Raw genomic sequence first — 24450 nt, forward strand, 5'->3', positions numbered from 1 at the left:
GCAGCGAGGGAGTTCACCGTGCAGCTGTGAGGAGGTGCCGTGATCTGAGAGGAGGCTCAGTGAGGAGGCTCAATGATCTGTGAGGAGGTTCAGTGAAGAGACTCAGTAAAGAGACTTTTGGTGAGGAGGCTCGGTGAGGAGATGCCGTCCGGCTGCTGGATCTCTGCGCTGCTGACGCTGCTGGCGGCTGTCACTTGCGCTCAGAGTGGAGATGGAGACGCCGTCGTAGGTGAGAAGACACATTTTTAATTAATTCATGAAATGTTATGTTTAGGTGCTCTGGACTGTGCCACTTGGATCAGAACATATACCTGAGATGGGTTACTGTACCACCTGAACCTGGTTTAAGGTTGCTCAGATGGAACCAAAGGTGATCATCATCATCATCAGTTCAGAGAGGTTTAGTTATTGTGAGCGAATAGGAGAATGCAGGTGGTGAATCACGTGCGTTCAGTGTTACTGAGTCGACAGGTAGACTCACCTGTAAGAGGTTCTGATGTCAAACAAAGGTGAGACAAGTGGTCTTCATTTAGAATCTTTTGAACAGTTTCAACATCAGAGGCTGATGGGAGTCAGTTCTGCAGGTGTTTGCTCATAAACCGAAGTACTGAACACGTGAACACTTTGGCCTGACGATGGCGCTGAAGTTACAGGATGAGCAAAGTTCACAAAGAATATCTGAACCAAAGCGCATGACAATGCTGGCAAAGCCTTCGTCAGCTGGCCCAAAATTAACTGTCAACAATTGATTCTTTGTTTGAGTTGTTTCTGTTTTTTTATTAGTTTAAACTGAGTCTTTGGGTTTTGGACAAAACAAGACATTTGAAGATGACGTCGTGGAACTTATGATGGACATTTTTCATGATTTTTCACATTTTTTAGACAAAAGGATTCATTGACTGATGGTGAAAGTTGTTAATTGAAATAATCGTCATTTGGAGATGATGGTTGGGTGAGCAGAGTCAGGAGACTCATCTAAAACCCTGAATGTCTGCGAGGATGGAAGTCGAGCTAAATACTTGGAGTTATTATTATTATTGTTTTAATCAGCGTCTGAGAAATCAAACCTTTTCTGTCAGCTGTTCACCAGGACAAAGTTCTTCATCTCATCCCATCGAGATTGTGTCTCTGTATTCTGAACCACAACGGGAGAAGATTTGACTTGAGTTTTAACGTCCCCTCAATGACTTAAAGAAGCTTCCCTGTACAACCTCTGACCTGCTGAGCTCACATTACCGACAGCCTTATCTCATGAATGTTATCACCTGGTTTGACTTCATTCTGTTCACCTCACTTTTATTCCTGTTTCTCATGTCCTTCATCAAAGCACTTTGTAACTATGTTAGGATTTAATGTTTTACTGTCCATCGTGAGTCTGACAGTGTTTTAGGAGTAAATGTCTTTTGGTGAACTGTCCTGCTGATGGGCAGAGAGCGGGTGAGGAGCTCGGCCTCCTTCATGTTGAAAGGAGCCACTTCAGGTGGTTCAGCCTGTGAGCAGGATCCTCCTGGACGCCCTCCTGTGGAGGTTTTCAGGCACAGAAGAAGCAGTAGACAAGTGCTGGAAAACAGATGGATGGATGAATGAACTGGTTCCCTTTCTCCTCAGAGGCCAGAATCAGCTGCACCTCCCACATCATGACCGACGGCTGCAGTCTGACCTGTAAACTGGTCGGAGGCGGGACTGACAACGAGGATGATGAAGATGATGAGGCCGATGGCGTCGAGAAAATGACAGTGTGGTAAAGCGTTTTGTCTTTCATTGCTTGATGGCACATCGGCAGCATTCAGATCGTGTCACTGACAGAATCTCCACCCTTCTGTTCACAGTTACACTGACTGGAGTGTAATGAGGATCAAATGTGAGGAGGATTTCAGCGACACCGTCAGCTCCAAAGATCTGAAACCTGTAGTTAACGTCAATGTGACCGTCCACCTCAAGACCGGAGCCACGATCACAACAACCGTCGACCTGAAGAAAATCGGTAAATCCTCTCTGCAGCTCTGCGTTCACACTCAGGTTGAACATTTTCCAAACCTCCAGATGTATCCTGGTCGGTGGCTCATCTAAATCCACTTGCACAAAATAAAAGCACGACAGTATAGAGATGCCATGTGTGAGGCGCTGATGTTTGGGCCTGAAGCAGCGCGAGAGGAAAGATCAGAGGTTCATCAAAAACAAGAGGAATCGTCCTCTGGAGGCCGTGAACATCAACACATTTCATTTCAAATGGGCCAGATAAGTCTAATCAATCAGTCTGAAGTCTGATCAGTCAGTCTGAAGTCTAATCAATCAGTCTGAAGTCTGATCAGTCAGTCTGAAGTCTAATCAATCAGTCAGTTCATCATGAGGTGCGAGCATGTCAGTGCTGTGTTTGTGGTGTTTTAACTGTACCATACCCATAGTTTGTTTGCTATAGTCACGTTTCCCAGATGGCCACCAAACTGTAGCTGCCCTGTTTCTTCTTCTGTGGTGTGGACCAAATGAACCAACCCACAGGTGTGAAGGCACCTGTCACCGTTCCCCTCATTCTTGTCTTTTTTTCTCTTTTGTGTTCCTGTAGTTAAACCAAGAAGTCCTCAGGTTTGGAACGTTACCTTCAACCAGGAGTCCAACCAGGCTGTCATTTATATTCGGACTCCGTATCAAAATGAATACCTGAAAGTAGACAATCAGCTCTTCCAGCTGCTCATCTGGACCACAGGCAGCAAAGTAGTAACATCATCGAGTTGTGTTGCTTCAGTCGGTTTTTCTCCCTTAGAAAATGCTCAGCAATGATCCAACTGTTCACTGTTTTTGCTGTTTAGCCGCAGTCTCACAACATCTCGTCATTAGACATGAAGATTGACATGCAGCACCTCCGAAAAAACTCAGAGTACCATGTCAAAGCACGAGCGATACCGCAGACCTTCCTGCAGGGTACCTGGAGCGAGTGGAGTGAAACGGTCAGCTTCTTTACTCCCACAGGTAAGCGTACACATTTTTCATTTCTTTGGACCACAGAGAATAATGATCTTATTTAAGTCCATCCTCTCTTTTTCAAGAAGAAACAGACCAAACACAGACGGAGGACAGTCGCGAAACACACACACTGATTGTGTGTCTCGTCCTCTTGGTGGTGGTGCCTTCCAGCGTTGCTTTCTTCTGGAAAAACAAGTACGACGTCTCTGCTGTCTTGTCAGGAAATCAATGAATTTAAATCTTTCCTATATTAATAATTCTTTTCTCCTTCCTACACAGGATATTTACCTACATTTGGCCGAGCATCCCGCACCCCAAACACACACTGGTGCAGATCTGCAAGCCAAATAAAGTGAGTCATCTTACCTTAAATTGACCGATTTCACTAAATTTTTTGCCATTTTTTAATGTTGTTGTCTTGGAGCCTTAAAAGAGTAGTCGGTATTGTGAGCATGCTGATGATAAAGTCGTTGATAATCCCATGATTCCTATTTCATAATAACCAAACGTGAAACCCCAAGCAGGGCCTCCTTTTGAACTTCAAACCTGAGGTGGTCAGTGTCCTTAAAGTCTACCCAATGGAGAAAACAGAGGAGCAGCTGTGTGGGGTTGCAGAGCCTTTGAGTACTGCTGCTGCTGCCGCTGCCGAAGGTGCACAGTCGAATCATCCCTGCTCCACACACAGCTCCGACTCCTCCAGGAGCGCCACCAGTGCCAGCACAGAGGAGCTGGAGCTGTCGGCGCTGCTGAGCAGGAGCTCCTCCGACAGAGAGGAAGTCCTCCAGAGCACCAGTCCATCACCCACTGACATCCTCCAGCTCGGGGAGAGACCTCACACACCTCAGCCTGAACGCAGCAATGGAGGAAATGAGGTGGAGGTGTTTGGAGTGGGCCAGCAGGAGGAGGCCTATGTCACCATGTCCAGTTTCTATCAGATCAAGTAGATCAGGACGAGTGGAGTGGTGATGAACAGACAAACAGACCTGGATATGAATCAAACTTCTGAGGATTCCACTTCAGGAAACTCTAAATCTGTGGTTCCCAACCTTGAGCTCAGGACTCCTCACGATGTCCCAAGATAAATCTGAGGGGCCACAAAATGATTACATGCATGAGAAGGAAAGAAATCCCCCCCGCCCCCCGTATGGATGCCAATGTCAGTCGGTTGCCGAGGCAATGAACCCCAGGGACTTTGATGATCCTTTCACTTTTCGTCTAGCGCCATCATCAGGTCAACATTTGTCCACCACTTACTCCCTCTGAGGCCTTTAAAGATCATTCAAATCAAATCATTTTTTATCTGAGCCGCTCACACTGGGACCTTAATCACTGCTTGATTTGAAGAGTCGTGAAGTCGGGAACCACCAACCTAAAGAGCTAACAGAGGAGTAAAAAGGTTCTCCTCTAAATATGAAGAATAAGATGCATACATCAAGAGACTGAGCCCTACATAAGAGGAGAAAAAGTGATCACATCATTTATCACGTGCTCGCTGCAGGAACAGCCAATCAGAGACAATCACATCAGTTACATCCCTCCTTTCCTCCAAAAACAACCCAAAACAATCTGAACATGACATGTTGTTCTGTGAAAGCACACAACTTTATCATTTTTTAAAGATCATTTTAAACGACCACCTAATATCACCAGTAGCAACCAAAGGGGCGCTCCAGCAATGTAGGGCGCCGCTTCCATAACACTGAGGTGTTTGTGATGGACAGATCGAAAAAAGACAGGTCCACAGAAACGGGATGAATAGCTTTAACCCGTACGTCTGTAAAAGTTGAGTATTTTTACTGTTATCTTTCACTTGAGTCTAAAATGTAGCAGTTTGATGAACGTGTACTATTGACCAAGAGGTACTGAAATGTAGCTTTTTAAGTATTTTGTTGCTTTTGATGCCATATGATTGTATCAAGTATATTTTCATATCTTATATGTTGTATACTGACGTGCCGCCTCATTCAGTCACCTGGTGTTTCCAGAGATGACTGTTGGAGGAACCTTAGAAGATCATTGCAGTGTTTCTGTATGTTTTACTACAAATCACAGAACAGTGTCCAGAGCATACTGCCTTCCAGGCAGCCCATTGGTCAAAGGGTCAGTTCATCTCATACCTGGGCTCGGTGCAGTCTGTTGTGAATTACCTTTCTCAAGCAAGTCTTGCAAGTTTCATTATGCTTTGGATTCATACAGATGGGTGACAAAGGAGTGAATCTCAACCTAAAGTGTGTTAGTGTTGTTCCACCATGAGCTTCCAGAACAGCTTCAGTTGTCCTTCCGATAGATTCTCTAAGTCTGTGGAACTCAACTGGAAGGATGAACTCCATTTCTTCCACCACCTAAAGACCCATAATCAGCCCTGGAACCACCCAGAGGACCATTAGAACCTCCTCTAGAGCCACCAGAACAACCTAAAATATACATGGAACTTCCTCCAAATGACCACCTAAAAAGTAAATAAATAAAGTGAAGAATCACCCACCGACAACTGATGAACAAGCCACAAGGACGAGTGAAACCTCCTAAACCACAGCTAGAATCCCTAAATGACACAAGCACCACCTGAAGGATTCATAGAACCTCCTCAATGACCACTAGAACGACCTTAAAGATATCCTAACTGACAACCACGACCACCTAAAGCCCTACAAGAACCAGTGAAATATTTAGTTGTGCCGTGCTGTGCTTTTGTTCAGGTTTTCCTTTTAGTTTGTCACCTGTCTGCATAAAGATTTACGACAATTCTTAAACGTGCTAAAACATAGAGAAACACCAGTGAGGTCCTTTAAAAGAAAGCTGCTCATATCATAACTGTAAACTGTTAAAGGACCGAAAGTCCTGCTGTGCTGTGGGACGGACTCGTCTCACTGTTCTAAAGACCAGCAGCTCTGAATCACAGCGTTCGTCATGCTGAGTCTGCAGGTGAGATGTGGGTGTGTTGCTGCAGCAACCCGACCCGACTTTGTGTTTGTGGAGACGCCAAAGACACAACATGCTGCTTCTTAATATATCTGACACAACCTACACCTCATGTTTCCTCACAGCAACGGCTGAGATGCATACACAGAATGTACGCTTTGTCTTTTGACTAATGCTTCACTCCAGGTCCAGCTGTACTACAGATACTGTTCCTGACTGAACCACATGTTGTCTAACATGCTTTTTATTTAAACAAAGCCTGCTGTGTTTCATATCAACACACAATAAAACAAAGAAATGTTATGAAAGCATGCCGCTGCCTCGTGTTTATGTTTCCATTTATATCATATTCAGCTTCCATAATGCACAATGATCAAAGTCACTCTCTAAACTACAATTCTTAGCCTGCGACAGTCATTCAGGGAGATTCTTCTCTAACTCTCAGAAACACAGAATCGTCACATCACAGCTGCATCCTGATTGGTGAAAGGTCATGTGGTGTTTCTTCAGCACACCTGATGACAGGTTGGAGCTCAGAGCTTCCAGGCGTTTCTCATCATAAGAATAAAGTAGACATCGCTGTCAATGGAGGCGCTGACTCCACAGTAATAGTTGACGAACTCCTCTTTGGTCACCTGTCGATGAGAGGAAAGATTTCACGGCATGGTGACGGTCACAATCAGACAAAATGAAACAGAGGCGGTCACAAGATTGTTGATCAGACAGCAGCTGGTTTCCATCCAAATGAGCTGAAAGTAAACAGACATTCTGTCCAGTGAAGACATGACGCTCAGCTGCGAACGCCTCGTGGTGAATCTACGATAATCTGCCACAGGAGGCGTCTCAGGTTTAAGTCGCTACAGAAACATCTGGCAGGCAGTTTGTGCACACAGCTGAGCGCTCGTCTGCCACTGAAGGTACACCCACAGCAAGCTTATGAGGCAGATATTTTTACAGAAAAAAAGGTGAAAATCAGCTTCACATTTGGATGGAAACAGCGAGTGAAGAGTGTGAACGTGTCTGAGAAAGGATGATTTGAGTTCATCGTGTAAACTACAGGTTTCAGTCACTGACCTCTGACCTCTGACCTCTGTATGCTGTATGGTTCTATGAGATCTAATTATTGCTTCATTCTGAACGCGTCTTTTTCTCTTTGAGGTAGATTTCAGAAACAGGAACCATACAATATACTGTGCAGAAGATTTCCAGTGAGCAGGAAAATGAAATCACAGACTTTCCTAAACTAGAAAACCATGAGATGGAAACCTCCTCCACCCTCCTCCACCCTCCTGCCACCACCCGAACCATGAGCTCGTTTACCAGAACGGCGCTTAGTCAGAGTTTCCAGGCATTTCTCATCATCACAATAAAGTAGACATCTGTATCGATGGACGCACTCACACCAGCATAATAATTCATGAATTCCTCCAGGGTCACCTTCAGAGAGTAACACCAGCATGAAGACACGTCTACACCAATGACTGCAGCTTCTCTGCCACTGACTTCACACCTGACAACAAGCTGCCTGTCAGACCAGACGTGGGAGGTAATTACCTTCCCGTCTTTGTCGTACGGAGAATCAAAGCTGTCCAAGAACTTCCTGAAGACTTGGTCCTCTGTCCACTCGCCGTTCTGGTACTTGGGGTGGTACTTGGCGTTATAAACCCCCCTCAGGTCTTCGATGGTGATCACGCCGTCGCCTGTCTTATCCAGCTTCCGAAACGCCTGCATGACCACCTCCTTCCTGGCCTTCGACATCTGCGGCTGCAGTGAACAGATGGATGTTCAGAAATACGGAACGACGCCAAGCCGCACGGCGGCCATCAGTATATTTACCCTGAGAGTGACGAGGAACTCGTCAAAGTCGATGGTCCCGCTGCCGTCGCGGTCAAAGTGCTGAAAGAGAGCCGTGGCCTCGTGTCTCTCCATCAGGATCCCGTAGTCATTCAAACCCTTCACAAACTCCTTGAAGTCCAGCGAGCGGTTGTTGTCATCATCCATGATTTTAAAGGTTCTGACAAAGAAACAGATTTCAAACGTGACCACTGTGAAAAACGGCTGCGTTCAACCTTTGACATGAGTACCACGATTTAAAAATACTCTATTACACGTTGAAAATCTGTACGTTTCATCAGAAAAATGTACTTCATGTTTGAAGTAGAAGTACTCGTGGTCTACCGTGTCTCTGTCAGCGTCACATTATTCTGTTAGTGGCGCATTGAAGATGCATTTTAGTGTTGCAGCAGCTGCAGCTCAGCTGACTTCACTCATTTTGATTAACTGTTTAAAAAGTTCATCTTCATCTGCAGAATAACAATACAACAACAACACAGTCAGTCAACACTGAGTCAGTACTGCAGTAAATGTCACGCTGCTGCTCTCTTGTATTAATGCACTGACAGTATCGGTAGAAGCAGGTTGTGAGAACATCAGCAAACAAAACCACAAAATCAGCAACAGCACACAATAATGTGAGAATAAGGCGAACACATCACAACATCCTGCAGCCTCCGTTAACTGTTCACAGCTCATACGACAGGAAGACGAAGGCAGCGTCATCACTGAGCTCTGCACGCCCTTCAAACACGTTATGACTCTTCACTGCATCACGACAAATACTGCGCTCAACTGTAGCTCTGAGGTACTTCAGTACTTCCATGTTCTGCTACTCTGTTTGTCTGACAGCCGGGTTCCTGATTCCTGACGTTTGAACACGTTTGGAAACACACGGTTCGAGCTGAAGCTTCTGTTTTGTGACCGCTCATATAAAATCAGTGATGTCGTGTCTCTTCTGTCGAATGAAAGATCTGCGTCATGACCTTTGACATCTTTGACATTTGATGTTTTAGCTGCTTTGATGCTAAACTCGTCCCAAACAGAGGGACGTCCTCCTGTCCTCCTGTCTGTTTGACTGCAGCAGGTTGAGTCTGAACGTGAGATTTGATGACAATAAGAAAAATCCCAAAGTTTCCTGTGACTGATAGCTTTCGTCGTGCTTTGATCTGATATGAAAGCAGCCTGACGTCACTGAACGAGCCTCGTCGTTACGTCATCTTCGTCTTAGCTCGCTGTTCTTTGAGCCAGTTAGATCCACTCACAGCGTGACAGAAGAGGAAGGACGTGGTGAACTGAGGCGATGCGTCGAGAACGGGAGACTGAAGGTTTTATTTTGACATCAGGATCAGGAAGTAGCAGCAGAGACAGATCTCAGGTCAGTTCTTACAGCGATTCCAGCCGACAGTGTTCAGGTTGACTTTGTGTCCAAGATCTGATCAGCTGGAGAAAAGATCCACCTGAACTGAGACAACACAGACCCACAAAGGACCTCAGCGACTGTCCAGGTGTTTCCAGGTGTTTCCAGGTGTTTCCAGGTGTTCTGATAAATGTCCTTGAGTGATATCACTCAAGTCAGCGTCGGTTTGAAACTGAAACAAATCTGTTACATTAGCCGCTACTAGCATAACACACCTGAATCTCACAGCCAGCTGTCAGCAGGTGGAGTTGCATTGTGGGTAATGTAGGAAGCAGGTTTTGATGAGAAGAAGAGTTTGTGGGATGAAACAGATATTTCCGGTTCTGCTGCATCGATTTTGAGTTTGTTTGGTTTTTTTAAATGAAGTTCCAGGAGCGAGAGCGTGAATCTTCCACCATATTCCTCTATTTAACCACGCTATGAATGATGTCAGAATGGAACATGTGACCTTTCATCATAACTCACTGAATGTCATGAACAGGTGGAGGATGCACAAGGAGCTCACCTGCCCAGACCTTTGATACCGGACGATCCTCTGGCCAAACACTGCAGCCTGAGTCTCTCCACCGGGTCCGAACACTCCGACAGCCGGCGCTTGGCGTTCATCGCCATCTCTCGATCGTGTCTCGACGTCCCCGCCATCGCTGCCGGCGCCAACAGAGCAGGTTTGTTATTCAAAGGACTGACAGTGAAAGGAGTCATAGAGTTAACTGGTTCTACGTCTAGATCACTGCAGACTCTTCAGGTTCTGGTCTGAGAAGAATCCACTCAGTATCTGGAGATGACTATGACTGGCTGAGGATGAGCAGCAGCTCTGGCCTCTGATTGGCTCAGACGTATGGCGGCTGTTGGAGGATGAATGGAGGATCACAGTTTAACGTGTTTGATACAACATGTTTCAAACACTTCAGAGAACAAATGAAACCAACTGTGGCTGGACAAATTAATGTGAACGCTCTGCTGAGGGTCACATGACCGTCAGGACGACGTCAGACGGATTACAGGTGTGATTCTGCACTGAACTGTTTGTAAAGGTGATTTCTTCAAAGACACTGAACGGTACATTTATTCGAGTACTTATGTACAATGTTGAGGTACTTCAGTATTTTCATTTTGTGCTGCATTATACTTCAACTGGAGTACATCTCAGAGGGAAATACTGCACTGTCACCTGACAGTGACGAAAGATTAAATGATCCCAAAGTTCGTAAACTGCGTTTCCACCTCCAGCTGCTCCAAAAGTAAAAAACTGTTTACACATAAATGCCTCAGCACACACAGTATTCTGAGTATTTTTACTCTGATACTCAAAGTACATGGTAATACTAATAATACTAATAATACTGCTGGACTTTTACTGCAGTAAAGGATCAGAACAATTCCGGTCCCGGACAGGTCTGCGCCAGGTGTGTCCGCAGTCTGTAACAGCTCGTGACAGCAGGAAGCTGCAGGTGTGACGTCATCAGGCGGATGCTCTGAAAACTCACAGACAATCACATTCACTGACAGACAAAAACAAACTTACCGACACTTCGACGCTTTTACCTTCAGCCAAACAACAAACAGGAAGTTTGACACCGAGCGAGCCGCGGTTACCATGGAGAACTGCTCTTCTGTCCCGTGATTGGCTGTTCAGTAGCAATACTGTTAGCAGTTGTACCTGTTTATAAATACTTTGAGTACTACTACAGGTATTTACTGGGCTCGCAGTACTTTTCTACTCGTAAAAACACGAAACGTCTGAACGTGTTTTGAAGAAAACTTTAGTCAAACGGATGTTTGCTAACCTCGCCAACATTTCAACACTTCCTGTGGTTGTTTCATAATAAAGGTCTCCCACTTCCTTCACGTGAGAACGCTTTTATTATGTATGACTATGAAACACATACGGGAAGTGTTCTTTCTGTTCATCCGTCCGTCCGTCTGTCTGTCTGTCTGTCTGTCTGCCCTCTGGTGGTCAGAGTCTGGAGCTACACTGACACGTTTTGTTTTGTTTTTTTTGTCAAAGTAAGCTGTTGCTATGGAAACATAAATACACGCCCTGTCGCCGTCACGTGCTCTCTTGTTACTGCCTCCTCTGTGCAGTGGGTGGAGCATGGGGCAGATACGGGTAGGTGACGCTGTTTTTTTTTGGGGGGGGGGGGGTTTAATTAAAAAAAAAAAAAAGACAATACATTTCATGAGAGAACAGAGAGCCAGGGTAAATAAACATTGACAATCAAACAAGGAGAAAAGAAAAAAAAAGAACAAAAAGAAAGAACAAAAGAAAGAACAAAAATAAATAAATGAATGAATAAAAAGTAACTGTGAAGATAATACCAACATAATAACAGCTAATTACCTACCAATATTAAACTTTGCGCATATGTTCTTTGTTTTTATGGCTTTCTTATGTTCTAGTGGGGCGAGGGACTGTAAATATAATACAAAACACTTGTAGAAAACAGAAAAAACGGGTTTATCTCCAGCAAATTTAGCTCTGTGGATGTAAAACTTTGCATAAAGTAGTACCAGGTTAATAACAAAAACCTTATCCAGGTCTTATCCAGAATAAAAGCCAAAAATAACATGTTCAAAATGCAGATTAAAGTTCATATAAAACTTATCAGAAATACATTTTCCTATGTCTTTCCATAACCTTTTTGTGTAATTACAATGCCAAAATATGTGGTTAACTGTTTCGGGTTGTACCGAGCAAAAGGAACAGTTGGCATCAATATCGTTCTTAAATTTCTGCATGAAATGCTTTACTGGGTAAATTTTCTGTAATATTTTGAAAGATACTTCTTTAACTTTGTTAGTGATCATATATTTGTGTGGTAACAACCAAACCTTGGTCCAAGGTATATTGATGTTAAATTTAACCCAGTAGGTGGTGATATAAGGTTTCGTTGAGATTTCATTCATAAAAAGTTCCCGAATAGCTCGATTGTTGCTTTTGTGTGATCCAAAGCAGACTTTGCCACAGACGGCGTTCAGTGGATTTACAACGGAGACAGTCCACGGCTGAAAGGAGCCTCTGGACAAGTTTACCACACCTGTAGGAATGGAATCAACTACCTGATAAAATTCTTTTGCTGTAACCGGAAAACCAAACTTTTGTATAAACTCCTCATAGGACATCAAGAGACCATCTGAGCTCAGCAACCGAGCGACTGTATGAATATCTCTGTCAAACCAGTTTCTGAGGAAGAGGCTCTTTTTGTTGTAAAATGTCTCCGTTGTTCCATAGATAAAACTTCTGAGGGGAGAAATTGTGTTTGTAGATTATTTTCCATGCAAGTAAGACCTGTTTATGGAACTCTGACAATTTTAGAGGTATTTTATTAATCTGGTAATTACACACTAACAAATAAGGAAGTCCACCAATTTGGTTAAATACAAATTTGGGGATAAAGTTCCATACGGATGAATCATTTTTAAAAAAATTTTTAACCAATTAATCTTAAATACATTGTGTAATGATCCAAAGTCCAAAAAATCAAGCCCTCCATTCTTTCTGGTATTAATTACGACAGATTTTCGGATGTAATGTGTTCTATTCTTCCACAAGAAGTTAAACAACATTTGATCAATTTTTTTGATTGTTTTACTGTATATATATAGAAACTAAACTGGAAAATATAAACATCAGAAATAAAAACTAATTTCAAAAGAGAAAAATTATTTAAAAAATTAATTTAAATTAATTTTAAAAAATTTCATTAAAAAAGGAAATGAAAAAACAGTGACAATTAAAATAATCAAGTTCCAAAAGATAACGGAACAATTTCCTAAAATCCTGAAATATTTAGAGAGAATTCCTCTGTGAGCGTGTTTCACGTCAAATCAACGAATCCAAATATTTTGAATTAAAATAACTCACAAACACTGTGAAGCTACAGCTGCTAAGCTAACTCATTCAGGTGACGCAGACTGTGCTAGCTGTAGCGTTAGCGCGTCACGCTGTCCTCCACGGCGGCGGGGTCCAGGTACACGTACGGCAGCTTCAGTCCAACATTCCTCGCTCTGATGTCACAGCTGAGACGTTTCAGGTCCCTATGGAAACGAGCCGCCATCTCCACGGGAACGCCCTCTGTGAAGTGCTGCTCCGCCGAGCCGCCAAGAGGAACCTTTGAGACACAACAACCAATTATTCGTAAGTGTTTCTTCTATCTGAAGGACCCTCCGTCTCCGTTCACCTGAAAATTAGGAGGGGCGTTCAGGTGGCTGCAGTTTGCTTCCTCACCACTGGATGGCACTAAATCCTTCACGCTGGACCTTTAAGAGCCGACTGCAGATGGTTTACCCAAACAAAGTTCCATGTAGAAACTTGAGTGGAAATTTTAAGCCAAATTGACCCTAAAAACGGTGAAAATTCACTGGATTTAAAGGCACAGCAGCAGTTTTGTCATAAAATGACCAAAAACAGAGTTTAGCTCTGTGGTTACTTTTCTTTAGAGACATTTTGATGATCAGCTGTTTGTCGACCTTTGCAGACAAGCTAGCAGCTCTGAGAGGACACTGAAGCTGTTAGCTGACCAGAGGATGGAGTGTGTTCATGGAGCGCTTTCCTGGTCCGACCAGCCAGAGCAGCGCTTTGACAGCACAAGCCTACATTCACCCATTCACACACTCACACACACACACACACACACACACACACTCACACTCACACACACACACACACACACACTCACACACACACACACACACACACTCACACTCACACACACACACACACACACACACACTCACACACACACACACACACACACACTCACACACACACACACACACACACACTCACACTCACACACCCATTCACACACACACACACACACACACACACACACATTCACACACTCACACTCACACACACATACACACACTCACACACACACACACACACACACACACACACACTCACACTCACACACCCATTCACACACACACACACACACACACACACACACACACACACACTCACACACACACACACACACTCACACTCACACTCACACACCCATTCACACACACACACACACACACATTCACACACTCACACTCACACACACATACACACACACACACACACACACACTCACACACACACACACACACACACACACACTCACACACACATTCACACACACACACACACACACACACATTCACACACACACACACTCACACACATTCACACACACACACACACACTCACACACACACACATTCACACACACACACACACTCACACACACACACACACTCACACACACACACTCACACACACACACACACACACACACACACGCTCACACTCACACACACATACACACACACACTCACACTCACACACACACACACGCACACACATACACATTCATGGGACAGCTGAGGCACCTGCTCATTACCAGAGTGATGATGATGAGGGACCATTTAATGACAAAGAAGTGGAGCTCAGTCAGACTGTGTTCGTGGCTACGGTGCCTGTGTTGTTCTGCAGGTTCTTCATGTTCTGCATGATGTTCTTCATGTGGTTCTGGATGTTCTTCATGTTCTGCATGTTGTTCTGGATGTTCTTCATGTTCTGCATGTTGTTCTGCATGTTGTTCAGGATGTTCCTCATGTTCTGCTTGATGTTCTGCATGTTCTTCATGTTCTGCATGATGTTCTGCATTTGGTTCTGGATGTTCTTCATGTTCTGCATGTTGTTCAGGATGTTCTTCATGTTCTGCATGTTGTTCTGCATGTTGTTCTGCATGTTGTTCTGGATGTTCTTCATGTTCTGCTTGTTGTTCTGCATGTTGTTCTGGATGTTCTTCATGTTCTGCTTGTTGTTCTGCATGTTGTTCTGGATGTTCTTCATGTTCTGCATGTTGTTCAGGATGTTCCTCATGTTCTGCTTGATGTTCTGCATGTTCTTCATGTTCTGCATGATGTTCTGCATGTTGTTCTGCATGCGCTTCATGTTCTGTGTGTTCTGTGCTGTGTTTCGTTCGTACAAAGTCTGCAGGTTTCTTGCTCAGCAGGTAGACGGTGGCGAGGCCGTGCACGGTGGAGTTAATGTCAGGGAAAGCGTCCAGCAGGCTCCGTTCGCTGCAGCGCCCCTTGCAGGTCGGAGGAGGACGCTGCAGACCAATGGGAGCGTTCGGCATCCACCCGAAAAAATCCAGCTGCAGAACAAGACGTTTAAAACACTCGTGTGAACGTAAACGGGCCAATAAGAACGCTTCAAGTCGGGAGTTCTCTTCAGACTCTTTTACCTGAGAGTCATTAACAGCGGCGTGCTGCACCGATGCGTTGAAGATCACCATGGTAACGAAGTACGTCAGCTCCGACGCTGAAGTGAAGGACTTTGGGAAACCTGAGAGACAGATTTGACCGTTAGCTAATTATTCTTACAGGTGAACTGGTTAATATTGTTTGATTTTCCAAATGTTAAAAAGGAGCGGAGTCCCACCTGATCCAGGACCAGTGCAGGGTCGTCGCCCCCCCCCCCCCAAAAAAAAACTTCGACTTTACTGTGATACTTTAGCTTCAGTACTTTTACTGTAATACTGGAGGAAAATGTTACTCTGACAGTATTAATATTCACACCTTTCTTCTCGTCTTCTAGGCGACCAAACACGATGATCTCATTGATCCAGCTCTGCAGCTCTGAGTCTCTGATGACATCATCGTCGCCGTGGTAATAGCAGCAGACCACACCCCCTACGTATCTGCAGCCAATCAGAGTGTGGTTACTTATTTTTCTACTCTGTGTGTGCATGTGTGTGCATGCATGTGTGCAGTTGTTCCTGTTGTTGTCGTACCTTCGTCTTCGCTGACTCTTCATCCTCTCGGCTCTTTTGTTGGTTTCTCACTTTGAAACAGACGTTTTACATCACTGAGCTCTGAGTCGTCATTAGACGCTCTGACAGACATTGGACACGCTCGTCCTGCACTTCCTGTGGTCCCCCCTCACGCTCACCTGGTGGAGGTGCGCTCCACTAATGGATCATTGTTTTTGGATCAAACTCAGATTCCAAAGCGGCAGTGACGCTGTGATAAAACAGCTTCATTGATTTTTTGATCAGTGAAGATCTGCTGATTCTCAATCTGATATCTGAATCTGAAGTTTTTCTACACGGGCTGAGGAACGCTCCGTAAAAACTATGTAAAAACTACGTGAACTCTGATTGAGTCCAGACTGTTTGGAATCAGAGTTCTAGTTCATCGGTATTATTAACCACTCTTCTTCTTCTTCTTCTTCTTCTTCTTCTTTTTTCTTTTTCTTTTTCTTCTTCTTCTTCCTGCCTCGTCTTCCTTCTTCTTCTTCCTCAGTGGCCATTTTCATAAACATCATCTCTGTCTAAATATTTCCATCCAGCACTTCAGAAAAATTACTATAATATCAATATTAGAATAGATGAATACAGGTTTAACCAATCACAACACACCTGTGGATGACATCCCACAGCCGTAGGCCATCGTCACGGTAATAATAACCAGGAATGGAGTCCAGACCACGCCCAGTGATGTCATTAGGTAAACAAAGGTCGTGATAGGTGAGCGAGGCCAACGCCCGCCTCAGGAACTCCACAGTAGCAGCTCCGCCCACGGCCGTATACTGAATATTTCATGAGACAAAGTTCATTTCAAAGGTGTTAAAAATGAGAAAAACAAGATGGTTTACTGCAGCGTGTCACTGCGTGTATGTGTGTGATATGTGTGTACTGATTTTTCACGTTTTAATTACATTTCTTTAGTTAAAGACCTAAAAGGAATCATTAAAACAAATAAACCGATCACATAGGTGAAATTATTTCTAGATTTATCACAAGTTACACATTGGAAATGTTAAGAAGTTAATGTTAAAAATGTTAAAAAGTTGAGGGTGGGGGGTAGGGTGTGCACCCCATGCACCGAGGCTGTCAGCCCTCTGCAGTGGCCACAGGTTCGACTCCGGTTCGACTCCGCAGTGTGTCGTCCCCTCTCTCTGCCCCCTTTCCTATCACACCTTCAGCTGTCTCTATCATAAAGGCTAAAATGCCCCCCCCCCCCCAAAAAAAAGTTGAAGGTGGTAAACTAACACGTCAGTACTGATGTGTGAGGTCAGTGATGACATCACGGGGGCAGAGCCTGACCTCTTTCAGTGATCCTCCATCGGCGAGCAGCAGCTGTCGAGCCAGAGTGTCAATCTCCAAAGTGAAACGGAAATGAGGCACCAAGAGCTGCAAAAATACACAAGAAGTACTGCAGAAAGTACCAACGACAGTACTGCTGTCATACCACAAAAACACAAACTGAAGGATGACATGATCCTTGAAGGGTTGAGCATCTTTTTTCCTCAGATACATAAACAAAATATCACAAAAGTGATATTCAGGAGATATGAGGTTTTCACAGGTCAGCAGCAGATAAAAGTAAGAGCAACCCAAACTCACGAAGATGCTGAGCAATACTCCAATGAGCTAATGGCAAAGACACTGCTGCAGGTGAACATGAAGGTAAAATATACAAAAACATATAAACAGTATACAGTAATATACAGTAAACAACACAGAAATATACACAGAACTACTGCGACGAGTGGTACCATGTACAACAGGTACGTGAGCTCCAAACAACACCATTCATGGACAAACAATACGCTTTTTGCGCTCAAAATCCGAGTACTTCGGTTACAGTGAAAGAACTGCCTGTACTTCGTACCTTGTAGAGGGGGTGCACCATGGGAAAGTTGCGAAATGTTGCCATGGCAACAAGCTCTGACATCACATGGGTGCACAGAAAGTGAGATCGCAGCTCGTGATCGGCAAATTCTGCAGAGCGCACAAAAGTCTTAGCCGTCAGCCAATCAGCTTCCATATCCTGAGGGACAAAGACCGGGTTGGTCTCACCTGGAGACTGCTTCAGCTAGGAAAGGAGACAAGGAAGGAGGAGACGGATGAGGAGACAAGGAGAGAAGAAAGGAACGACAAAGAAAAGGACAAAAAGTTCATTCTGACAAAGGGAAACAGCCACACTGCTAAGACAGCTAAATGCTAACCTGAGCAGGCTAACACGCCGGTGTTCAGCAGGTATGAAGTTCACCATGTGCTCCATATTAGCTTAGTATGTTAGCATGCTAACGTTAGCTGATTAGCAGTAAACACAAAACAATGGTAGTAGTTCTGCAGGTATTTGGTCACACAGTTAAATGTTGACCTGATGGTGGATGACCAAATTATTAGGATTAATAATCTGGAAACATGAACATTTTCTGTTGTTGTTTTCTGTATAGTTTCCATGTTATATATGTACATTTTAAAGTCAGAGGTCCAAACTGTAAATTTCCCTCTGAATCAAAAACCTTACTTTATATTTAAAGTTAGTTCAACCACATCATCATGAATGAGTCATAGAACAGGAAGACTACAAACAGTGAAATACAGCATGAATTATGATAGAAAATAATAATGAAATCAATACAAATGACAGACTGCACTGTTTAAAACAGGCACAAACACAGTCAGCAGAGTGAAATGCAGACGCTGCTCACGTGATGACAAACAAAACAATAAAACCTGTCAATAAAATAATAGATAATACAAACAATAACTGTGTTTGAATTCTGAATGTAGAGGGCTTCATTGCTGTTTCTAGTGTTCAGGGTTCAGAGGTCAGGTGGGTTTACCTGGATGGCAATAGGCAGCAGCTGGTTGTTGGAGTTCAGGTGCAGCAGGACGAGCGGCGCCGTCAGGTAGTTCTGCTTCCCGTTCACGGTGTTCGCTGTGAGTCCGTCCAGCAGCCGATAATCCACCACGAACACGTTCCCTCTCTGCAGTGACAGGATGATAAAAACCTGGTTCGGAGGAGTCAGCCATCGTCTGGAGAACACATTCTAGTTTTTATAACAATGCATCTAAATAATCACAATAAATGTTAAATGTTTAATTTGTTTGAAGTTAATTCGCTTCAATGTTAATTCAACACTAAGTTAAACACATTTTAAATATTGTTTTTAAATGTACTTGCTCACATAAAAGTAAAATTCAACATAACACCTTTTCATTGTCCTGACAATCTGAGCAAAGAATATTCATAAATGATTTAAATGAAAGAAGAATCTCCAATTAATGGAAAGAAATTAAATATAAGAACAATACAAAATACACAAGTCTTGTGTATTTCAATGAATTCACCAAAAGTTACTCTGACACAGAATATTTATTACTGCAAAGTCATTTTTTAGATCATTTTTGTGAAAATAGTGTAAAGGGTCGGTTTTGGTGGGTAGTCCCAGGTATTTAACCTCTTCGGTGTGGTTTGTTGTGTGGACGCCAGTGGTTGGAGTCGCCTGAGGCCAGGTGTGAATAGTAACCCCCTGTGAAGGGATGAAAGGACAGTAGTGTAGATGGAGATGTGGAGTAGACCTCCTCCTCTGTTTAGTGATGGTCTTCTTCAAAGACCCCGATCACGACCCCTCAGAGGTTAAATACCTGAGACTCTTGGATGAGGGGCCAAAGGTTTTCACGTTTGCTCTGGATTCAGCCCTCTCTGGACTCCCGTGTTGTCTCACTTTTATACTGAAATATTTCACTCAAAATGTGAAAATGACGACTATGCGTTTGTGGTGAACCCTTAGATCACGAGTCCACAGTCCACAGGGACACCAGACCACAAAGGTGATTGGAAAGGATTCTGCAGGAGGGTTGAGCTGGTAAAGAAACGGACTGTTCAGTTACTGCGCTGTAGCTCACAGCTTCACCCACACAGTCAGAAAAATAAGGTGCAGGTCGTTCCAGAAGCCGACCGCTCTAAGATGGTCTGATTCTGGCTCGGGACCCCCCTTTTGATTCACTCTCTATCTCCAACCATCGGATAAAGGCAAAATGACGATTTACTCGGTCACCTCCACTTCTTGACTGAGGCTAACTCCCCCCCCCAGTGACGCCCCCACTGTCTCTTCTGTAACGGCCATGTTGGGCGGAATTTCTGTGCAGCGCCGAATCAGAGTCGGGTTGGCTCCGTTCAGGAACTGATATCCAAAGAACCAGTCCTCCCTCCAGAGATGTTCCACCAATCCTGAGGCACCACACACAGGAAGTCAGGGGGCGGGGCACAGGAAGTAGAAAAGGACATCAAAGCATTTCTGTTGATTTTAAGTTTCAAACTTTAAACGATGTGATGTTAAAATCTGTTTGTATAAACAGTGAAAGAGTTAAATTAAAGAACTAAAGAACAAATACAAATGTCAGGACTGAACGTCGATCATTGAGACTGTGTTGATAATAATATTATTACATTAGACTTTAGTGAATAGTTGTCTTACGGCTGGTCGGGGTCCTGGTCTGCTGGCAGAGCTGATGGATCTGATGAAAACTGGACCAATGCTGCTGAGAGAACATGAAGCTCTGCAGACCCAACTCCACCAGCCTGAACACAGAACGAGACGATAGAGACCAGCAGAGACCAGAGAGACCAGAAGAGACCAGCAGAGACCAGAGAGACCATCAGAGACCAGAGGCCAGCAGAGACCAGCAAAGGCCAGCAGAGACCAGAGAGAGCAGAGAGACCAGAGGAGACTGACAGAAAAAGCTCAACGTGCTATAAAGCCAAGAAACATTTCAATTAAGCAGAACTCTGAGGGCCAATTAATAATAATAATAATAATCATCATCATAATAAATTGTCTTTTTGCCTCTTTATAAGTGACAGTAGTTTAGCGTGATGGTCTGTTTTTTAACGTACGCCTTGCTGACACTCAGAATCATGTCGGTTGACTTGGACGCTGAGAATCGAACCTCAGCAGGAAGTGACATGATGTCAGCCTTCATCGTCTCCGGGAGACCTTTGTCATAGCAACTCCACCTATGAAAAAATTGAATCCAATAATATTGAATAAAATTTTACGAGCACCAAACAGGCAGAGCATTTTCTTCGTCTGATCATAGTTTACAGTATGGAATATATGGACTGTAGCGTATATTAATAATCTCATTTATTAGAATATATGATACGGTAATCTATTACCGAAATGTTTGACGACGATACGTCAGCTCGTTTATCCTCTGATCCAGTACGATTGGTTGGACATCATTGAAAACAAACTTTGCTTCAGAAAAAAAAGCAAACAAAAATATGAATTATAGCAACAAACAGATTGTTTGCAGTCACATGACGTTAAATCCAGACGGAGGGCAGGAAGTGAAAACTGCAACGGACGAGATGAAGCAAAGTTCTTACTGAGCTGGTTTAGATGAGATTAATTAAGGTCCAAACAGAAAATCAGATCATATGTTGGATGTGACCTTTACGTTATGAAGCGATTTTTCAGTTGAACTGAAGGTTTTGCTGTTATTAAGTCGGCAGATAAATCAACCAGCTGCTCATTCAGACGTTTTTCTGCTTGAGAAAACAAATGAAAGCAGACAAAAGTCTGGAGGAAAACAACTGTTGGTCCGCGACCTCGGTACCAAAGTGCTCCGGGATGACTGTCGTTTGGTTTTTAAGGCTGCCTGAATGTTGACCTTCACGTTACGGTTGTTTGCTCGGTTAGCTGCTCGCAAAGGTCCACTGAAACGCCACTAAAGACGAGGATCGTCCGGAAACAAGACAGGTACGTTATTTACGTTCAGGTGTCTACTGTGAAACTGTTAACGCTGATTTAACAAGTGTTAGTCGTGTTGCTTGTAGCCGTTACTTTATCTATCTCTATCTATCACCACAGATTTAAAACCATAACTAATCTTACACCGTTTCCACCGTTAGCCGACTCGGTTTATGAACAACGACTTTTGGCACTCAGTAAAAACTCCTCGTGGTTTCTTGGTTTGATCGATCAGAGCCACCAATCGTATAACATCAGCATTTTGAGTGCGTGTCAGTGCTTTCTTTGCAGAAAATCACTTCCTGCCCTCCATCTGCAGCTCACGCCACAACAAAAGAGCGACGTGACGTCATCTGCAAACAACCAATAGAGAAAATGTAACAGAACAAAGAATAGTTCTTTAAGTCAAAATTAAATCAACTGAAAGAGCAAGGAGCTACTTTTGAATTTATTATTATTATTTTTTAATCACATCAGCTATTTTATAACCAACCAATCGAATCTCTCAGATCCAGCGAGGTCGAGCAGCTGATAAATCGGTAGCAAGGGAACAGCGAGACTCCACCCTCTGGTGTTGTCACGGCAACCTTTGCACAAAACCAGACACTATCTGTGGTGGGCGGGGCTTCCAAATGAACCAATAGCAGAGCTCCAAGGCTGGTGGGACATTGAACCATGTATTCTGCCTGGCAACAGATTTCAAGCATAGGTTTGAACATAAATAAATAAATAAAATAAAACTATTCTATTCAGATTGAGTTTTTTACTTTGTATTCTGAAAAAACAATAATACTATTTAGGTTTACTTTTTCTTTGCTGGTTCTGCAGCAGCAACACAAGTTCTTTAAAACCCGAAACATCTGAAAAATCAAAACAATTAGGAGACGATTTTCAGTCTAATTGTATTTTATGGATGAACTTCATCTGCTTCAGTGTTAACAAAACAATAACCCCGGAATATGAATTTACAATGTTGAATACGCACACATTAAAGATGTCATTTCAGATTTTTAGGAGTTTATTTAAACAATCGTATAATGTGTATTAATTCTATCGTTACTTATTGAATACTAAAAAATAAAATAGTCATTTTGTGTTGTTATGTAATATTGAACATTTAATTAGACTAGCATCATTACTATCAGTGTTTTCCATTCATTCTTGTTCAGTTGATAATTAATAATGCTTGTTATGACTCACCGATCTCTCAGCCAATGGGATGCGCTCGCTGGCTCCTCTGCTGCCCACCAGTTGGATGATGGTTTGGTGGGCGTCGCCAGAGAGAAGCAAATGTTTCTGATACACAACAATGCGGTATATCACCATGGCAACTGCACAAATACAAACAAAAAGTAGGTTTATATATTATGAAAAATCTGAAAACTTTGAAGTACTTTTTTTATTGTGTAGACGTAAATACTCAAAAACAACAACATGTTTACATTAAAATACCTCACAGGAATGTTCAGGAGTACTTCTCACGGTCTGTGGAGGGACACAGAAGACACTCACCAGCTTAACACAGTTATGGAAATATAAACTCATATTTAGTGTTTAAAAATTTAATAGGTTTGTGGAGAGAGAAGAGAGTTTTCCTCATCACATCACGAAGAGATGAAAGTGTGAAAAAGCTGCATGAGCGTTCAGGTGACGTTACGACGCATTTAAAGGTTCAGTTCATTCATGGAAAACACTTCATTTGTCTCAGCATCGACTTCACAAGAACAGGCGACCTCGTCTCCTCTGACGGAGTCAGAGCTGAAAACCTTGGTATCAAAAGAATAAGAACAGGCGACACTTCACAACCGCAAATAAAGAAACGGAATCCAACGAAACGACGAGAAAAGAAAGCAAGAGAACATCAAAGTAAGAAAAGTGAAGAATGAAATACTTAAAAGTGCAGCAGAGACGATGAAGACGAGGCCTTCACAGAGCTGGAGTCCTGTCAGCAGAGGCTCGCTCCACCCGCAGGACCTCCGCCTGCACCTGCCTCCTCGGACAGGATCGAACACCCGTTCATGTACCGAGGGGTCGGTCCCATCCGGGCCAGTCAGGATCCAAACATCGACTCGTAAACTCGTAACGAAGCAAAAGGCGAGCTTTGATTTGAGTCAGTTACTCACCGTCGATGAATCTGCTCAGACTGCGAGACAGAAAGAAACTCATCGACGGCGTCGACTTCTGTCAATATTTAGTTTCCACATTTCTGCAGAGTTCAACACATAGAAGCTGCGTGTCGATCATACCTCCCGTCAATTATTAATAAGGTCTCTGATAATCTGCTAATGCTGCTGCTGCACAGTCACTGACGGAGGAGTTCCACTGATGGAGGCGCAGCAGGAGAATTTCTTTTTAAACAGTGAATCTCCTGACCTGTGCCTCCTGTTCATGGCTGATGGAGGATGGAGGATATCCCAGCATGCATCAGGTTGTCCTCCTGCTTGCTAAGGAGTCGTTGAGCAAGAGGAGGAGGTGGAGAGAAAAGTTTGTAGAGCAGATCGAATGACAAAGAGAGATGGAAGCAACAGGTGGAGGAGGTCCTGATGGAGAGGAGGTCTAGCAGAGAAGGAAGCAGGTGGATGTGGAACAAGAGAAGACGGTGGAGGAGGAGGTGGACCTGAGACCTCTTTGTGACCCCTGTGTGACCCGTGTGTGACCTCTGTGTGACCTCTAAGTGACCTTTGTGTGACCCGTGTGATCTCTGTGTGACCTCTGTGTGACCCGTGTGATCTGTGTGACCCCTGTGACCTCTGTG

At 43.7% G+C, this 24450-nt stretch overlaps 3 protein-coding genes across 5 annotated transcripts; 1 reads left to right on the forward strand and 2 right to left on the reverse strand.

Moving 5' to 3' along the window:
• Positions 1-2: 2 nt before the first annotated feature.
• il7r (interleukin 7 receptor) lies at positions 3-4512 on the forward strand. Of its 2 annotated transcripts, none has more exons than XM_076757820.1 (8): positions 3-229; positions 1609-1741; positions 1830-1984; positions 2564-2712; positions 2808-2967; positions 3045-3156; positions 3241-3313; positions 3486-4512. In XM_076757820.1, the coding sequence occupies exons 1-8, from the start codon at positions 142-144 to the stop codon at positions 3903-3905; spliced, it is 1290 nt and encodes a 429-aa protein (XP_076613935.1). In that variant the 5' UTR covers positions 3-141; the 3' UTR covers positions 3906-4512. The 2 variants fall into 2 exon arrangements, with proteins under 2 accessions (XP_076613935.1, XP_076613936.1); XM_076757821.1 differs by having other exon boundaries at positions 23-229; positions 3048-3156.
• A 1603-nt stretch (positions 4513-6115) lies between these two features.
• Positions 6116-10932, reverse strand: capslb (calcyphosine-like b). Of its 2 annotated transcripts, XM_076757823.1 has the most exons (5): positions 10662-10932; positions 9642-9780; positions 7720-7897; positions 7438-7647; positions 6116-6518 (listed from the first exon to the last, which is right to left on the reverse strand). In XM_076757823.1, exons 2-5 carry the CDS (start codon positions 9776-9778, stop codon positions 6417-6419), a joined length of 627 nt encoding a protein of 208 aa, XP_076613938.1. In that variant the 5' UTR covers positions 9779-9780; positions 10662-10932; the 3' UTR covers positions 6116-6416. The 2 variants fall into 2 exon arrangements, with proteins under 2 accessions (XP_076613938.1, XP_076613937.1); XM_076757822.1 differs by lacking the exon at positions 10662-10932 and having other exon boundaries at positions 6147-6518; positions 9642-9941.
• A 1991-nt stretch (positions 10933-12923) lies between these two features.
• On the reverse strand, positions 12924-23736 carry LOC143338392 (polyunsaturated fatty acid lipoxygenase ALOX8-like). Its single transcript, XM_076758749.1, has 13 exons — positions 23682-23736; positions 23171-23180; positions 22896-22991; positions 20418-20521; positions 19998-20170; positions 18780-18923; positions 17816-18019; positions 17248-17334; positions 16561-16730; positions 15719-15840; positions 15385-15485; positions 15124-15294; positions 12924-13248 (listed from the first exon to the last, which is right to left on the reverse strand). The coding sequence occupies exons 1-13, from the start codon at positions 23734-23736 to the stop codon at positions 13069-13071; spliced, it is 1617 nt and encodes a 538-aa protein (XP_076614864.1). The 3' UTR covers positions 12924-13068.
• Positions 23737-24450: the final 714 nt, after the last annotated feature.

This window comes from Chaetodon auriga, chromosome 19, assembly GCF_051107435.1.
Source record: "Chaetodon auriga isolate fChaAug3 chromosome 19, fChaAug3.hap1, whole genome shotgun sequence".
NCBI classification, from domain to species: Eukaryota; Metazoa; Chordata; class Actinopteri; order Chaetodontiformes; family Chaetodontidae; genus Chaetodon; species Chaetodon auriga.

Coding starts and splice junctions, on each gene's coding strand:
- il7r (XM_076757820.1), top strand. CDS start 142: ATGCCGTCCGGCTGCTGGATCTCTGCGCTGCTGACGCTGCTGGCGGCT. Junction 1,742..1,829: donor GTCGAGAAAATGACAGTGTG/GTAAAGCGTTTT, acceptor TTCTGTTCACAG/TTACACTGACTGGAGTGTAA. Junction 1,985..2,563: donor CGTCGACCTGAAGAAAATCG/GTAAATCCTCTC, acceptor GTGTTCCTGTAG/TTAAACCAAGAAGTCCTCAG.
- capslb (XM_076757822.1), bottom strand. CDS start 9,838: ATGACTCCTTTCACTGTCAGTCCTTTGAATAACAAACCTGCTCTGTTG. Junction 7,648..7,719: donor AGTTCCTCGTCACTCTCAGG/GTAAATATACTG, acceptor TGTTCACTGCAG/CCGCAGATGTCGAAGGCCAG. Junction 6,519..7,437: donor CGTACGACAAAGACGGGAAG/GTAATTACCTCC, acceptor TCTCATCGACAG/GTGACCAAAGAGGAGTTCGT.
- LOC143338392 (XM_076758749.1), bottom strand. CDS start 23,736: ATGGGACCGACCCCTCGGTACATGAACGGGTGTTCGATCCTGTCCGAG. Junction 16,731..17,247: donor ATGGAGGATCACTGAAAGAG/GTCAGGCTCTGC, acceptor TGAAATATTCAG/TATACGGCCGTGGGCGGAGC. Junction 15,486..15,718: donor CCTAGAAGACGAGAAGAAAG/GTGTGAATATTA, acceptor TCTGTCTCTCAG/GTTTCCCAAAGTCCTTCACT.